This window comes from Tupaia chinensis, unplaced genomic scaffold, assembly GCF_000334495.1.
Source record: "Tupaia chinensis unplaced genomic scaffold, TupChi_1.0 Scaffold150128_1, whole genome shotgun sequence".
NCBI lineage: Eukaryota > Metazoa > Chordata > Mammalia > Scandentia > Tupaiidae > Tupaia > Tupaia belangeri.
The window spans coordinates 441,435-459,715 of record NW_006209967.1 but is presented as its reverse complement, the minus strand read 5'-3'; the positions used below and the strand labels follow the sequence as shown (position 1 = coordinate 459,715).

Sequence of the window (18,281 nt, the reverse complement as noted above, 5' to 3'; positions counted from 1 at the left end):
CCCGCCTCCCGCCGCCGCCTTGGCGCGGGGCCTAGTGTTATATCTTCTTGATAGATTAGCCTTTTAACTACAATATAGTGCCCTTCTTTGTCTCTTGGAACAGTTTTTGTTTTAAAGCCTATCTTGTCAGAAATTAGTATTGCTACTTCAGCTTTTTGTTTGTTTGTTTGTTTCCATTTGCATGGAATACCTTTTTCCAGCCCTTCATTTTTAGTCTGTGTGTCTTTATCCATGAGATGTGTTTCTTGTAGGCAACAGACATAGGGTTTCTGATTTTTTATCCATTCAGCCAGTCTGTGTCTCTGGATTAGAGAATTTAATCCATTAACATTCAATGTTATTATTGATATTTCCAGACTTGTCCTTACTTTTAAGTTGACCACTGTCTTGATTGTCTTTCATTCCCTTATTTCTGGCTGCTCATTCTTAGCTTTACTGGAACAGGAATTTCTACAGAGAGTTTCTTTCTTTCTTTCTTTTTTTTTTTTTTTTTGGGGTTTTTCCTATAGGACATGTGTGCTCACCAGAGAGACAGAGAGACAGAAAGCAAGAAATCACCCGCCAGGGGGGATGGCCATGCCGCAATCCCTTCTCTTCCATTCTCCTCTTGGAATCTTGGGCACACATGCACATGCACCCAGCCTGAGTTTAAGCCACCAGGTCCAGGATTTGAGCCACAGTTGACTGTATGGGACTCCAGTGACATAGCCATTACGTCAACTGCTGCTCCCTCTTAAGAGTTTATTGAAGAGCTGGTCTAGCATTGGCCAATCCTTTCAGGTTTTGTTTGTCTGAGAAGACTTTAATCTTTTTTTTTTTCCCATATGAAGGATAATCTTGCTGGATATAATAATCTTCATTGAAATTGTTTCTCTCTTAACACTTTCAATATGTCTTCCCATTATTTTTTTGCTTGCATTATTTCTGTTGAAAGGTCTGGAGTTAGCCTGATGGGATGACCTTTGTAAGTCACTTCTCATTTCCCTCTTGCCAGTTTTAGTATCTTGTCTTTATCTGTAGGCTTGGCCAGTCTAGCAAAGATATGCCTTGGAGAAGATCTTTTTGGGTTGATTCTATTTGGAGTTCTTTCTATTTCTTAGGTCTGGATGTGTGAGTGCTTCTCTAAACTTGGGAAGTTTTCTTCCAGGATTTCATGGAATAAATTTTCTATGTCTTTATTAGTTTCTTCACCTTCTCTGGTTTTATACTACCCATCTATTGATGGATATTTTCAACTTTTACCATTAGAATGTTTAGCATATTAATCATAGTTATATCATATTTCACATCTTATGATTCTAAAATCTCTGCCATATCTGAATCTGTTTCTGATATTTGCTTCATCTTTTCAAACTGTAGGGTTTTGTTTTTTTGCTTTGTAGCATGTCTTTTAATTTTTGTTGAAAGACAGATGTCATATAGTGAGTAAAAAGAACATAGGTAAATAGTTCTTTAGTATAAGATTTTATTTTTATCTGGCAAAGGGTAAAACTGTGCTTACTATTTGCCATACCTGTACCGGTAAGAGACTTATTTTTCTTGCATCTTTGTTTGTGCCTCTGCTCTTTTCTTTGGGTTTTCCTAGAGACTTAAGAAGGATCTCAGTTCTGCAGTATTTTCAGCTAAAATCTCTTATTATCCTACAGGAGCTTGATTGATGTGGTAGGCATTCCATAATCCTATGATGAAGCCTTAGTCATTTATTGAGCCTGTGCCCTGTATTATTACCTTCATAAGTATTTTGTATTCCTTCACCCTTTAAGTGAAACAGAAAAGCTAAAGGGATTTGGAGCTGGGTATTTCCCTTATCTCAGATAAGCTAGGTGTTGGTAAAACCTAAGTAGCTTAAGCTCTGATAAAATATTTTACCTTGAGGACAGGTTTTTAAAAGGGAGAATGGAGGGTTTAGGAATAATTTTTAAATGATTACTTTTGGGACCAGCACATGGTGTAATGATTACATTGCTGTATTCCCACATGGATAACTGCGTTTCAAGTCCTGGACCTGATGGCTTGAAACTCACACTGAGTGTCTATGCGTGCATGCCCAAAATTCCAAAAGGAGATTGAAAGAGAAGGGGTTGTCGTGTGGCTATCCCCCCGAGGGGCGATTTTTCACTTTCTGTCTCTTTGTCTCATTCTGTCAAGCACATTTACCCTATAGAAAAAAAGACTCTAAAAAAATGGTTGTTTTTCCCTTTCCCCCTGCCAGCAGCATTAGGAGAATCGTATGGTTCACATTGAGAATCTGATAGTGGTCCTGTAGGCAATGCTCATGAAAATGTGGGGCAACTTAAGATGAACTCTCATAGAGGTTTTAACTCTCTAGCTAGTCCATAATGGGCCTCCAGAAATTCATCAATTACAGTTTAGGTAGTTCTTCTGGTAACAGCTTTTGCTTCTGGGATTCTGATCCCAGTACACTATGATTATCAGTATTCATTCCTCTTTCAAGTTTTCATGACAGCTGCTCTGTAACTTAAATTCTCTGATGGTTCTAAGAAGAAATGATAATTTTCCATCTTTTCGACTTTTATATGGCTGTGATGATAGGAATGACAATTTCCAAACTCTTTCTAATTCTACTTTCTAATAATAGGTTCTAACTAAATAAAACTTGTGAAAATCGTGATTTCTTTTACCTGGATTTATTATTTCCTCAATTTGGAAGTGTTCACTGCTACATATAACTTGCCTTAAACATTAAGCCTTGGATACCTTTGGTTATTCTTCACCACCGCCATGGGTATATACAAACTCATCAAATTGTATACATTAAGTATGTACTGGTTTTTGAATATCAGTTTTTTTCATTACATTTTTCCACCACATATATCATTATAGTTGCAAAATAAATTTTACCAGCATGAATACACTGCATATTACTCCAGTTAAAGGAATTATCACATGTCTTATCATCAACAGATAATTTTCCATTTTTGTGTGTTAAATATTTTGCTTCTTTCCTTTTCCCCTTAATTCATTTCTTCTAAGCCTCCTCCATTTCTCACCATCCTCCCACATTATCTCTAGTATCCACAATTGTTTTCCATGCTTTTATATCTTCTAATCTTTCCGTTTCTGCCGTAGAGGGCAGACATGCAGTATATATTAAGTGGAGACATACAGTGCCTTTCTTTCATAGTCTGGCTTGTTCATCCACTTTCTATCAAATGCCATGGTCTTTTTTATGGCTGAGTAGTATTCCATAGCATATATGTGCCACACTGTTTCAATTTATTTATCTGTTCATGGACATTTCAGTTGGTTCCATGTCATAGCAATTGTGAATTATACCACAATAAACATGGATGTACTAGTACTTTTACAAGTGAGTATAGTCTTATCCTTTGGGTAGATAAGCAGGAGTGAAATTGCTGGATCAAATGGTAGTTCTATTTGTAGGTCTTTGAGGAACATCTATATTGTATATCAATTACACCTCAATAAAGATGTTAACAAAAAAAAAGTCAGAATGAATGTGGTTCTTACCTATCCCCAAATGTAAATTGTTGAAAAGAGATATTTCTGAGGTTACTTAAGAAATATCCCAGGATCCCCTAACCTGTAACCTCTATTCTGAAATGACTTTCTCTCTCTCTCTCTCTTTTTACAATTTCAACTTTATTTATTTATTGATTTTTAATTTGACCAGAGAAGAACAGAGCGAGTGAGAGGAGGATGGGGGGAGGGAGAGGCAAGAAAGCAAGCAGCCAGATCAGGAACTCGAACTGTGGTTGGCCACATGGGAGTCCAGTGCTTAAACACCACACCACCTGCCAGCCACTGAAATGACTCTATTTAGTGTCTGTTTCACACATTATGGAAAAACCTGATCCTATCTTCCTTTTTTTTTTTTTTTGAGTGTGAGAGCGATTTTTTATATAGGGTACGTGTACTTGCCGAAGACACACAGAGAGACAATAAGAAAGCTAGAAATCACCCCTCAGGGGGGAATGACCAGGCTACAATCCATTCTCCTTTATTCTTCTCTTGGGATTTTGGGCATATACACAAATGCATCCAATGTGAGTTTTTAAGCCACTGGGTCCAGGACTTGAACCATGATCAACTATGTGGGAGTCATGCAGCATAACCATTATGCCATCTGCTGTTTCCTTATCCTAGCTTTTCTTTTCCTTATCCTAGCCAGAGTATTCTCTTACCTTTTCTAGCTAATTTAGTCAACAACATTCTCTTCCTTCTTTGAAATCATATAGTAAATAAGACTATATCACCCTGCTTTACCTTATTCTATATATATTTTTTCCCTCTGTGTAGTTCTTATCTCTTCATTTAAATTTTAAAGCTTAATGGAAGCAGGGACTAGATCTTTTTGTTTGTTTGTTTGTTTTTTGAGAGAGGTTTTTGCTATAGGGCGCATGCGCTCGCCAGACAGACAGAGAGAGGCATAGAGACAGAAAGCGAGAAATCACCCCCCGGGGGGATGGCCACGCCGCAATCCCTACTCCTCCATTCTCCTCTCGGGATCTTGGGCACGCACGCACATGCACCCAGCGTGAGTTTTAAGCCACCGGGTCCAGGACACGAACCGCGGTCGACTACGTGGGAGTCCAGCGACATAGACAGTACACTAACTGCTGATCCCTAGATCTTTTTCATATTCTTAAAAGATATTTTTGATGTATGGTATGTGCACTCACCAGAAACAGAAAGCAAAAAATCACCCCCGTCCCCCCAGGGGGATGGCCATGTTGCAACTCCTTCTGCTTCATTCTCTTCTTGGAATTTTGGGAATGCATGCCCATACACCCGGTGTGAGTTGTCTGGTGACTTAAACCACGGTTGACTACATGGGAATCCAGCAATATAAGCATTATGCTATCTATTGGTCCCTAATTTTATATTTTCTTATGCCAAATATCTAGCCCAGAACTAGGCACTTATTAGGGATCAGCAGAAAAATACCAATTAATTGTTATATAGGGCTATTCCCTAGGAAATTATGACTACTCTGCAGAGTGATTTGTAGACATAAACACCAACCTGCTCTTAATTCTAAAAAAGCAAGTCACCTTTATATTTTCAAGAGCTGATAATTAAGACACCTCATATATATTAATAGATGGACCAAGGATCATTTTTCAAATCCTCTCTCCAGATTCTTCCTGCAGCTAGTGAAGAGCCGTTTTTGGAAACTGCATTAGAAATGAAGAGGGAAAGTCTTGGTCAAGAGAAACAGGATCAGCTTTCTGCCTCGTGCCTGGCAGAGGCTGTGGCTGCCCTCCATGTGCAGCTTTAAATCAATCTGAATTTGTGTTACCTAAGCAATGTCTGCAACTAAAGGATTTCTTCAACAGCAGGTTACACAGAGCTGCAGAGAGACTATGGAGGAGCAAAAGTCAATGTAAACCATGAAGGTTGTAAATTCCCCCTTTTCCCCCCCTTGATTATGTACATATTGGGAGAGGAGAGAAGGCAAGCTACAGCACTAGTTAAGAAGAAAAACAATGAATGGGAAGAATAACAGTAAGATGTGAGCTCAAAAATCCAGTTAAGAACATTGTTACACTTTTTGATCCAATTATGGTACATTAATGTAAAGAGCAGGAAAAGAAAAGTTAAAATGCCAGTGTTGTCAATGCTTCAGTTTGTATATTATAGGAAGGGAACAGAAATAGGATAAATTTTAGAATACAGAATTAGAATTAAATTTGAGCTTCAGATTTCAGTATAGGAGTCTCTTAGATTCTATGAACTGTCTTCCAATTCCTTTTTTTTTTTAGGGTGATTTTTGCTATAGGGTATGTGTGTTCACCAGAGAGACAGAGAGATAGAAAGTGAGAAATCACCCCCACCCCCAGGGAAGATGGCCACACCACCGTCCCCTCTCCAGTCTCCTCTTGGGATTTTGGGCATGCACATACACACACCCAGCATGAGTTTAAGCCACTAAGTCCAACTCAAACTACAGTTGACCATGTGAGAATCCAGCAATATAACCACTACGCCATCTGCTGGCCTGCACCAACCTATTTTTAAGCCCTTCCTACTCTCAAAGTTGAGTCAGAAGAGATTAAGCCAAGTCTATCTTAAAATGCATTAAATGTAAATACAAATCTTTTCAGAAGTCACAAAATATGATCTCCCTCCAGAGATTATGAAATATTTGTGTTTGATAACACTCATTTGCATGTGTATAGTGTGAATTACTTTTCAAATCATTTTAACCCATTTTACTCTCACGACAAAGTTTAGGGAAGTATGGCAATTATTTTTTCAAGTTTAAAGATGAGTTAAATTAAGGCACCATTGAGTTAATGACTTTATAAGGATCTAGCTTGAGCAAGTGGGAGGCCTGTACTTAGAACCCAGTTTTCTCTAAGCAGAGTCACCTTTTCAAACATTACACTCAATTCTAGAAAATTAGAGAGGTCTTCTCTCTTCTCTGCATTTTTACCCAGGTGTCCAAAAAAAAAAAAAAAAAAGAAAACACACAAGAATTACTCTTCATTCCCCAATTGTCCATCCAAAATATCTTATGTGTAAAAATATATGTATGTAAGAACCTACTTTGGGATATAACCACAGAAATGCCACCAGGTAGAGTCATGATTTGCTATTTATTTGGCCAGAGGCAGAAAGAGACAAAAACTGTCAAGGTACACACTTTTACCTCACCCAGGAAGGGGCTGATCACTGGTGAAAATATAACTCTCCAAAGAAATGAGAGGAGTACTCCCTAGAAAAGAATCCCAGGAACTCAGCTACTCTGTAAAGAACACCTGCTCTTGGCCATTCAAGGTCCTTTTCAACTTCACTTTAGAAAGCAAAATGCAGGACCAGGAGAAAATGTCACACATGACAGGATTTCTCCCATGAGGGAAGAAAGCAGTAGGACAAAGGGGGAGCAATGTCTGGAGAAATCAAGGACATGATGCAGACTAGAATTACTGGGGGATTAGAGTGCAGGACACATGAATACATTAAACAATGGACAGGAGAAAAGTAGAGAACAGGCTTCTCTGATGTCTAAGGACAGAAGGCTACTAGCTGGTAACCACCTTCATTTGATTTCTCATAAGGCAATCGTTTTCAAGGTCTTCTACTTTACCTCTTTACCTTACTGCTGTCAAAACTAACCACTAACACCAAAACCTTTACTCCTACAAATTTTTCCCTTTCATGCCAAGAGTGCAAAAATCCAATTAGTTTTTGTAAACTCAGTTTAAAATGTGGAACCTCCTTTTTGCCCCACAAATCATGTCACCTTCATTTATCAAAGCCTATTAGCACATTAATATTTCTTTCTGCCAAGTGAATTCCTCACTTTGTTTTTCCTAACTGATCTTCAGGTCAAGAACCACTTTTCATGTTTTCTTGTTGAAGATTCTGGTTGTATAAACACCAAGCCAGGAGTCTCTATGCCCAGTAAAGACCTGTGTGCACTGTGTAACAATCTGCACTCTTTGTATGACTGCTTTCTGCCCAAATCAAACCAATTCAGCCAAGAATACTGTCTTTATTTCAGGCTTCTCAAAGAGCATCTTGGAGAAAAAGAAGTTGAGTTGGCACTCATCTTTGATTCAGTGGTGGAGGCTGACCTGGCAAATTATACCTGCCATGTAGAAAACCGAAATGGAAGAAAACATGCCAGTGTTCTACTGCGTAAAAAGGGTACTTATTTTTATAACTCTATTGGTTTGTTTAGCTACCAACAACTATTAAAGTTAGATAATGTTTCTTGGTCTTATTTTATCATTTAGCATACACTTCTATTAACCATTTAGCTTTTTTAAGGAACAATATCTCTTGCTGTGCACATTAGCATAAAATACATATGACCTTCAATACCATTAGGAAGTGGATAAATGAAATGAAGTATTTGTTATGTGTTAAATTCAGCGAGATAAGGTGTACCTTGGTTATAGTGTTACATAAAATTTTATATATATTGACATTCAATATTTTCTCCATATTTTTGCCTTCTTATATTTTATATTGCTTAAATAAAATGCTAGAGATTTTATTATTGGATAAGAAACAAAGTTGCTTTTTTATTCCCTGACTTAAACATAAATAAAGTAAACAGTACACATAATATTTTTACAATTGTTATCATAAAGTTCATAAACTATATTTTATGTTATGACCTGGTATTAAGGGACTCTTAGCAGGTGCATATATTTCTAAATAATTGGGCATTTATGGAGATCTCTCTCTAGAGTTGGTTCCAGATTGGGTGGAAATTGAATACAACGGGCAAATAAAAGAAACTCTAAATTCACAGATAAAGGGGATAAAAACAGACATAGCAATAACAATCTCAGAAAACAGAAAAAGCTTCTGTATTGGCTCTTACCTTGCCATGACTCTTGATTATTGTAGAAGGCTAAATCTGTATGTGTGCATCTGGCAAAGGTTTTATAGCACAACAAATGTTCTGAATCAGTGCTCTTGTTGCCTAGGCTATAGAGCAAAAGAGTAGTTACAATAGGCAAGGTCACTACTTGTACCTTTTGGCCAGAATGGAATTTCTATTCTCCAGCCAGTCCCAATACTTAGCCATGACCAGCAGCCATAGCATAAGCAAGGAAGTGTCATGATTTTGAGGATAATGCTTTTATTGCTCCAGCACTACTTCTTAATGTGCTAAACTTAATTCTGTCTTAAAATAAGGAGAATTGAAGGATAAAGAAGTTTAATATGGAAAAGAAAAGGTAAGAGACCCAAGTTCAACAGACTTGGTTCAGATTCCTGGTTCAGTAGGACTATTTTGTCTGATTAAACTCACTGAGTCTTAGTTTCCTCATCAATAAAGTAGGGTACTTTGCAGAGTCACAATGAGGTTCAAATGGTAATGATATAATAGATATGAAATGAATCATGTTCAGTGTTTATTATTATACTGAACATGACTATTTTCTCTGTTGCACTGATAAACACTAAATCTTGCCTACATAAAGAGCAGGCATTGATCATATCCAGATACCTTTTGGCCAAGTATCACTGTTTCTGTCCATCTCAGCTTTATTTCAGTCTCACAAATCCTTCAAGGCAGAGGTCACTCTTGTACCTCTGTATCCCCGACTACCTTGAGTAATGTCTGTTCACTAACAAACACTTAAAACCCATTTTGTCAAATAAATGATTAAAGTTCTCTTTTCTTACTGAGGGCATGTGTGCAACAAACATGCTAGGTGCTAGGAAATAGGATGCAAAATATGATAGCTATCCCCAAGTCCTCATGGAGTTTATAGTTTTTGGAACAGTGAGAGTTCAAAGAAAAATATTAAACAAAAAATTACATAAAATATATAGCATTAAAATGAAAGAATTGCTATGAAGAAAAATAATGGGGGAGGAGGGTCCTATCATTTGGCCAGTGTAGACAGAAATAGTCTAAGCTGAGTGATGTTTTTGATTTTTGTTTTGTAGAGATTTTCACCTTAGGACACATGTACTCACCAGAGAGAAAGACAGAGACAGTGAGAAATCACCCCCCAGGGCAGATGGCCATGCCACAATCCCTTATCCTCCATTCTCTTCCTGAGATCTTTGGCACACACGTACACATGCCCAGCATGAGTTTCAAGCCACTGGGTCCGGGACTCAAACCGTGGTCAGCCATGTGGGAGTCCAGCAGCATAACTGCGATACCATCAGCTCGCCCCGCTAAGTTGAGTTTTAAAATTAGTATTTCCCTTTGGTAAGTAAAGCAACAACCAGCATCACTTAAAATTTTAAAAATTTTGACAATAGATGTGAAACCATACTGTTGAACTCTGTTGCCTCCCATGACTTCTACCAGGGACTTGAACTTGTATGAATCATGAATAACTGACAATATTAATTCTCATTACCCTTATATTTAAATATTGGAATTCCTCAGGGTTTGGTACCCCTGTTTTTACTTGTTTTCTAAGCAATTTTGTTCAGTCTCCATCTCATGGTTTTGTTAGCCATTTACATGCTGATAATTCCAAAATTTACATCTCTAGCCGGAACTTCTTCTCCAGACTTGTGTACCCAATTGCCTATTCAACAATTCCACTTAGAGTTCTAATAGGCATTATCAGGTATAGCTTGTCCCAAACAGGATTCCTAATTTCTCATCGTTATAAACCTTCTCCTCCAGTCACCTCCTCCATCACCATTACCATCATCACCTTCCCAGTTGTTCAAGCCAAAATCCTTGGAATCATCTTTCACATTTTCATCACATTCACCATAAAAACCCTTTAAATATGTAAAGTCAGGTCACGTTATTACCCAGATCAGAACCCTGTGATCGTAGAACCCTCCCTTAGAATCAAATTCCAAATCTTTACCATGGCCTATAATGTATTGCACAATCTGTTATTTCTGTTCTAATTTAATACCACAATTTGCCTCAAATATCATATACACCAGTCTGCTATATATCATGCTCATCAAGTACAGAACTATTTTCTCTGCTAGAACACTTTTCCCCCAGCCATCCTCAAGGCCCCCCCACTCCCTTCATACATGTCTCTACTTGAATGTCACCTATTCTATAGGCCTTCTTGACCACCCTATATACAGCATGATATACACCCTATATTACCTTTCATTTTTCTTTTTTCTTTAACTTGGTTCTATTTCTTTTATTGTAGATTTTACTATTTGATGTATTATATAATTTTTTTGTTTCTTGTCTTCTTCCCTCCCCTCTAGAATATAAACTCTTTGAGAACAGAGAAATTTTTGGCATAATTTACTGCTGCATTCCTAGTGCATAAGTACTCAAAAATATTTATTATATGGAAATATTCCTCATAGAGGACCCACAGAGTGGGCTTGGGGATGAATAACAAGTGTTGGTAAAGAGAATATTTGATCTGTGATCTTATCTTGACTTATTTCTATCCTGGGTTACTTTAATGCTTTTTTTTTTTTCTTTTCAAAGATGTTTTACTTTCCAGATTGGTGGTTGAAAACACAAAGACTTCAGGAGTCAGATAGATATTGAAATTTTAAAAAAAGAAAAAGTGTTACAACTCTTTTAGAATTTGTCCAACAGGTTTTCCAGTTTTTACCAGAAAGTCCTCCTCCCCACAAAAAAAAAAAAAAAAAAAAAAAAAAAAAAAAAAAAAAAAAGAAAAGAAAAGAAAAAAAGAGGAAAATGAGCTTAGGCTATTTAAAGAAAAAACAACAAAACAAAACATAGAAAAAAAAATGCCTTGCTTTAAAGGGGTAGCCACTGCTTTGTTCTAGGTTATTGCCATGCTTGTTGGAATGTGGACTCAGGAATATAAGAGCTACCGTTTTCAAGTGATATTGAAAGGCCAGATATGAAAGATTTCAATTTTAAACATTAGTATTCACTTTTTTGAGAGATTATATAGTCCAACTAAAACATTTTTTGACCCACGGTATAGGAGTTTTAACTCTGTTCTAGGTACCAGTTAAATTTTTCACTGTGCTCTGAAAAAAGATGCAGTTAATCATCCCTTATTCAGTTTCCTTAGAAGCTTTCAACAATATAGTGGAATTTCAAAAAAAGAGCAAGAATATCTGTGGCACTACTCCATTTTTTTTTTTCAATCAGATCAAACTCTGTATCTTCTTGAGAAACTTCAGGTATTTCCTTTGGAGCTGGATATTTTAGGCTTTATCACAGTATAGCCTGGCCTCAGTGGCTGTAGTGGTCCCACCTGGAATATGAACATGGTCTGTTTTCTGGAACAGTAACTTCTTGATGAGCTGTAAGTAAAATATTTAAAATGCCCTAAGTAATCATTATGGAGATGAAATATGTGATTAATCCTTTCATAAAGTAAAAAGGCCTTTCGTAAAATAAAAACTCATATCTAACATATCCAATTAACAGGTAAGGGTATTGTAAAAACCAGATGCCCCCCTATTCTATCCTTCTTCTACATGTCCCTGCCACTTCTTATTTCTCTGATGAACTACTTGACAGTAAGTATAACTAGGATTTTAGTAAGAGATCCATCCTAATTTTTTTTCTTTGTTGAGCCAAGACTTTAAATTTAGGTTGAAGAAATTATAAAATTATTTCTTGTTTTCTAATACATGTCCTTTCCCATAAGATAAACTCATGGCACTGAATTTCTCTTTATTTTCAGTGTTACTTCCTAATTCTGACCCCAAAACATATATAGTAAGTATTCTTAGTTGTTCAGGCTGCTATTCAAAACAAAACCAAAAGACTACCCAAGTGGTGTGGTGGCTAAGGTGCTAGTTCCCACGTGGCCAACCATATGGTTCAAGTCCCAGACCTGGTGGCTTGAAAAACATGCTGGGCACATGGGCATGCATGCCCAAAATCCCAGGAGGAGAATGGCGGTAAAGAGATCTCAAGGTGTCCATGCCCCCTGGGAGCTGTTTTCTCACTTTTTTTTTCTCTCTCTCCTCCCTCTCCCTCTCCCTTTCTTTCTGTTGTAATCTAGCAAGCACATGTGCTTTATAGAAAATCTAAAACAAAACAAAACAAACAATCCAGAACAAAACCTTAATCAGAGTAATTTTAAAACAACAGACATTTTTTGCTCAGAGTTCTGGGGTCTGGGATGTCCAAGATCAAGGCACCAGCAGATTCATGTCTGGTGAAGGCCCATTTCTCATTTCTACCTGAGATTTCAATGATAAAGATTTTACTGTCCACATTTCCACCAACATTCTGATTATGACCAGTTAAGGTAACTTCTAAGAAGACTGAGGCTTTCTCTATAGTTCTTTTCTTCTTCTGAGGCCTCACCAGAATTGGTGTAAAGCTCCTTTCACAGCAGCATACCTCCAAAACTCTTCTGGTTTCTACCCAACCAGTTCCAAAGTTGCTTCCAAATTTTTATTACAACAGAACACCATTTCTCAGTACAGATTTCTGCCTTAGTTCGTTTTGCTGTTTTAACAAAATACCTTCGCTTGGGTAATATATAAACAACATAATTTATTGCTTACAAGTTTAGAGGGTGGGAAGTCCAAGATCAAGATTCTAGTAGGCTTGGTGTCTGGTGAGGGCCTCTTCTTCATAGATGGCACCTTCTCTGTGTCCTTACATGGCAGAAGGTGCGAGCGGTCTCTTACAGGTTTTTTTTTTTTTTTTTCCTATAGGGTGAATATGCTCTATAGAGAAAGACAGAGAGAGAGGGAAAGTGAGAAAATACCCCTGAGGGAGATGGCCACAGCATAATCCCTTCTCCTCTTGGGGTTTTGGACACACAAAATTTCAAACCACAGGTTAAGGACTCAATCTGCAGTCAGGCATGTGGGTGTCCAGCACCTTAACCATTACCCCACCTGCTATCTCCACAAGGCTCTTTTGTAAGAGCAGTAATAATCTTCCTGAAATCCTTATCTCTCAGTACCACTTTGGAGGTTAAATTTCAACATATGAGTTTGGTGGAGATGGGGACACAAACTTTAAGACCATGGCAGAAGCCTTCAGATGGGCTGTACTAACCTGTTTCCCACCACTTTATTCAGTGGAACAAACTCAGATATTCCCAATCCAGTCCCTTGATTTTAGTTACAATTTGTCTCATTGTATAATATCTGATATTTGTGTTTATAGTACATAAATAGTTGAGTTCAAACTAATAAGGTTAAAAAGAACTACACTTGTGCCTAGAAAGAGCTACAACCCATAAATATTTGCTGTTCTGTCTATGGTTATATTTGTGAAGTATATACAAGACACAGCTCCACTAAAATGACTTTCAGCTTCTCAGTCAGGAAATGTCTCTAAAAATATAGATCCTGCTGAGACATAAAATGGCAATTGAAAATAGAAGACAAAAGAAAAGCCAGGTGTCATTTAGGTGATGACAATTCTGCCCTCTGATTATAGGATAGATGGTTTCTTTTTGATGTGACTGCCTGGGCTGCACCAAAGAATACTAGTGACTCTCAGGGCCTAGGTTCACAGTTTTCAACTTAAACAGCCATCATTAAGCAATATCTTTCACATTTTTATAAAATGGACCCCAAAACCACAAAGGTACTTTTCACACCATGATTTTCTTCCATAAATTTACTGCTGCAAAAGGTGTCTGCTACTTGAGAGTACAAACTGTTCCTGCTGCTGAAGTTTTCCATCTACCTAATAGCAGCTCTACTCTGTAAATAACATAGAAATTGCTGAAAAAAAATCCCATTCAGTGATTTTGGAAACAGTTAAAAACTGTACTGACCAGAAAGAGAGACACAGAGAAAAAACAAAAACAAAAACAAAAATTTACAGAATAAAATGAGTATTTTACAGTAGGAAAAACCTTTTAAATTAAGTTAATCAATGAACTAAGAAGAAATATAAGTCAGTATTCATTGACATAGAAATCATATTGCTCTGTGAATTTAACACTAGCTGTTAATAATTTATGATTGATGGGACCAGCAGATGGAGTGGTGGTTAAGGGCACTGGACTCCCACATGATTGACCGAGGTTCAAGTCCCGGACCTGTTGTCTTGCTTTCTCACTTTCTCTCTCTCTCTCTCTCACTCTGTCCCTCTCTGATTAAATTTAAATAAATAAATAAAATAATGTTTAAAACATTTATAATTGATGTAAGATGGTAAGTAAATAAGCAACTATTATGATTTGCAGCCCCAGAGGGGTCTGATAAGCAAAGGTGCTTTATCCCTCATATGGAGATAGGCAATAGTTCCTGGAGTGCACTTTCTATATAGAGGGCAGGGAGCAGAGCCAATCTGTATGTAGTGAGGTGATTTTTTTTTTCCTAACATTTTGTGTCTTCACTTTCAAAATAATCACCTTTTACAGGAGGCAGGACAGAGCCAGCTTCCAATTTCCTATCCCTACTCAATATGTATCCCCTCATAATGTTCTTTATTCACACATATTTGTCTTTCACAGCAATTCCAGTCTCTTCCTCTATTCATCATCCTTGCCCCTTAATTCAGAATGACTTCTATTTTACATTTCTATGACTCTCCTGATTAGCTGTGCTGTATCTGGCCACCATCAATTCCTCTCTCAGTGTACTTCCTTTCCAAGGCTAAATTCCCTCTCTCCTCACAAAACATAACACCTTTCTTCATATGCTAGACTCCAGGGAGCCTCACTTCTCTCCCTAGCTATAGAATTATGAAGTACTCCCAAAGAAGTATCTGAGATCTTCTCACCCCTTTCATTCTTCCTGGTGAATTGTAGTTTATCTTCTTTTGGAATAGAAAGGGCAGAAGGAACCAAAATTCACAAGTCACATGTTGGAAAGTGCTACCAAAAATTCTACAGAACAGGTAGAAACTTTCCGTTGTCAATTTGCAGACTGTAACATGTAAAGCTATGATGTAATCAAAAGAACCTTGTGTGTGAAGTCAGGAGCCTTGGGCTCAAATCCCATCGTGTTCATATCTTAGTGTATGACCTTAATAAGAGACTTCAACTACTCCGTTTTAGACTCTTCATCCATAGATTTGAACCAATAATTTTTGCCCTAAAAGACTATTGAGAAACTAGAGAATAGACTGGTTGAAAATTTTGTCTACAATGTATTTTGTATTTACATTATATGTTTACCTTTTTTAGAAACTGTAATGTGCTATGTGGCTCTTAATTATTATATTGAGTCTGACTAATTTTTTTTAAGCAATGATACCATAGAGATAAGAGACTTTGCCAGAGAAAGATTGGCTACCTGGTTTTCAAGTGTGACAGACTGTCATGGTCAGCAGTTTTATGGTAACTCTGCCCCAGTATTGATCCTTTCAGGAAGATTGACTGATGCCAACCAAACTCACAAACAAGTGATGTGCAAACTAGAATGTCACTCCCTTTCTCAGTTTCTAGTTTCATGGTAAGCTAAATTAGTAATAAAAGAATCACTTGGTAATTTCAGAGTTAGACTAAAGAGAAGTTAGCTAATCTTGTAGGCAATTTCATTTAATTATAACAAGGTCAACAAATTCTCTGTCCCACAGTGAAAAATACAGTTTTGATCTAGTGTCTTCCAGATTCAGCATTTCTCTCCTGGACATTGTGAAACTCACACTACAAATTCCCTATAACTTTACATTTCTTCAAATTCCATGATACCATCCCTTTTCTTGATGATACACTCTTTAGATTTGTTAATATCACTAATTAAGCTATAGGTAAGTCACTGTTCTCTGAGCCCAGGAGACATTTTGTATCCTTCCATTATGTGCTGATTTAATTATTCTAACTCTCAGAGTTCTGGGGATGCCCCACTGGAGAAGCTTGAGGCTGCTATCAGGTAGTTAGGTGTCCGACAAGAGGCCAAGTGATTAGCCTGGATTTCTCATTCTCTTTTAGCTCCATTGGGCATATTATATCACATACATATTGTAGTCATTTGTTCTAATAAGTAGGGGAAATGGATAAGCTAATTTCCCCTGCTTATCGTGTATTAGATTATATTCTACTGAGGTTAAATGAAACAGTTAAATCCTGCAAACTCATTAGATTTTATTTGATTCTGAAAGCAATTCTATGATGTTGTTCTCTTGTAGAAGAATAGGGCCTGTGGCCAGGGAAGGACTAGATGGTAATCTAGTTAAGCCAATAATATAATTTAACAAAAAATAAAATGTTAGCTCTGGATCCAGAATAAAGCAACTTTAATACTTCATTGAAGTACACTTAAAGCAAAAATATATATGTAAAATATAGATGTGTTTGAAACAAATTGGGAGTAACTATTTCTTTTCAGATAGACTTACTATAAATAGTAAATAATTCAAATATTTACAAAAGATTTAACTTTACAAAAATTTTATTCACAAAAACTTATCAAGACTTATCAGAGCAAAGCTACTGCATGAAAAAAATCAATCTTCTGAAAAACAAAGAAATAGGTAGTTTATTTTACGTAACAGAAATATGTAAACCATGCTGCTATGGCACAATAGAAAAGCAAATGCCCTGCAAAGCTGGCAAACATAAGGCCAACTGCAGGCTGGGATTCCTGGGTTAGTCTGAAACTTGTTGGATATGTGCAAGGGCACCCAGGCTCCTGAGGAGTGAAGGGTTGGATAAAGAGAATTGTGGTGTAATAAGACACTGAGGGTGCTTCACCTTCTCCTATCTCTCTCTCTCTCTCTCTTGCTCTTATCTCCACACTTGCTTTCTATCATAAAATAATTTTTTTAAAAAAAGTAAAAATCCTGTAAAAATCGCTGATTGAATTACCTTTTCCTGTTTATTCTGTTTGCTCCAGACTTAATCTACAAAATTGAGCTTGCAGGAGGACTGGGAGCAATCTTTCTCCTTCTTATACTGCTGGTGGTCATCTACAAATGCTACAATATTGAATTAATGCTTTTCTATCGGCAGCGTTTTGGAGGTGATGAAACTACTGATGGTAAGTTTTATTGTATTGTTTGAATTCAATTAAAAAGCATGCATTTGTGATTATATAAAAGACTATTTCCTCCTCCCTCTGTGTGCCTCTCTCTGGTGAGTACATGTGGCTTCTGGCAAATATTTAAAACCATATTTACCCATCAAAAAAGAAAAAAGGAGAAACTGTTGATAATAAGTGAATCTAGTAAAATATATATGTGCTTTTTGGAAATTATTTTATTTTTGTAATGTTTCTATATGCTTGAAATTATTTCTAAAAGTAAAGTGTAACAAGGAGATATTAGTTGGTCAAGCAATAAAGCAATTGTGGTCCAAAGTCTTTCTGTTTAGTAAAAAAAAAACAAATTAAGAATCAATTCCAATTTTTTTCCAGAAAGTTATAATTTAGATACATATTATTTTTACCTATTGCTGCCATTGAGAAAACAAACCATGCAACAAGCAGATTAAATGCTAAGGAGATACCCCTTTTAAATCTCAAAGTACACAGACCTATATATTTTAGATGCTTGTAGCACCATTCTCAAAAATGACCTCAAAGGAGTAAAAATTTAGAATATGGTTTAACATCACAACCAGGTAGACTTTATTCCAGTGATGCAAGGTTGGTTCAACCTACATAAAACCATAAGTGTAATACACTACATTAACAGGAAGAAAGATAAAAACCATATGATCATATCATTTGATGCATAAAAAAGCATTTGATAAGATACAACATCCCTTCATGATCAAGACTCTCAGCAAAATTGGCACAGAAGGGTCATTTCTCAATGCATTAAAAGCTATCTATGAAAAACTCATAGTTAACATCATCCTGAATGGAGAAAAGCTGAAATCTTTTCCACTAAAAAACTGTTACAAGACAAGGATGACCACTCTCTCCACTCCTTTTCAATATAGTACTGGAAGTCATCGCCAACACAATCAGAAAAGAGAATAAAATAAAATACATTCAAATAGGAAGAGAAGAGATGAAACTAT

General features: G+C 36.7%; 1 protein-coding gene and 1 non-coding gene across 2 annotated transcripts in view; both read left to right on the top strand.

Annotated features, from left to right (window-relative positions):
• The window catches only part of IL1RAPL2 (interleukin 1 receptor accessory protein like 2), a 192,374-nt gene that overhangs the window by 133,993 nt on the left and 40,100 nt on the right, over positions 1-18,281 (top strand). The window contains exons 3-4 of the mRNA XM_006171950.1: positions 7,493-7,638; positions 17,152-17,295. Of these exons, the coding sequence (XP_006172012.1) occupies positions 7,493-7,638; positions 17,152-17,295 (290 nt within the window). The remainder of the gene's footprint in view (positions 1-7,492; positions 7,639-17,151; positions 17,296-18,281) is intronic.
• On the top strand, positions 10,972-11,033 carry LOC114006754 (U7 small nuclear RNA). Its single transcript, XR_003548435.1, has one exon. It is a non-coding gene; the product is annotated as a U7 small nuclear RNA (small nuclear RNA).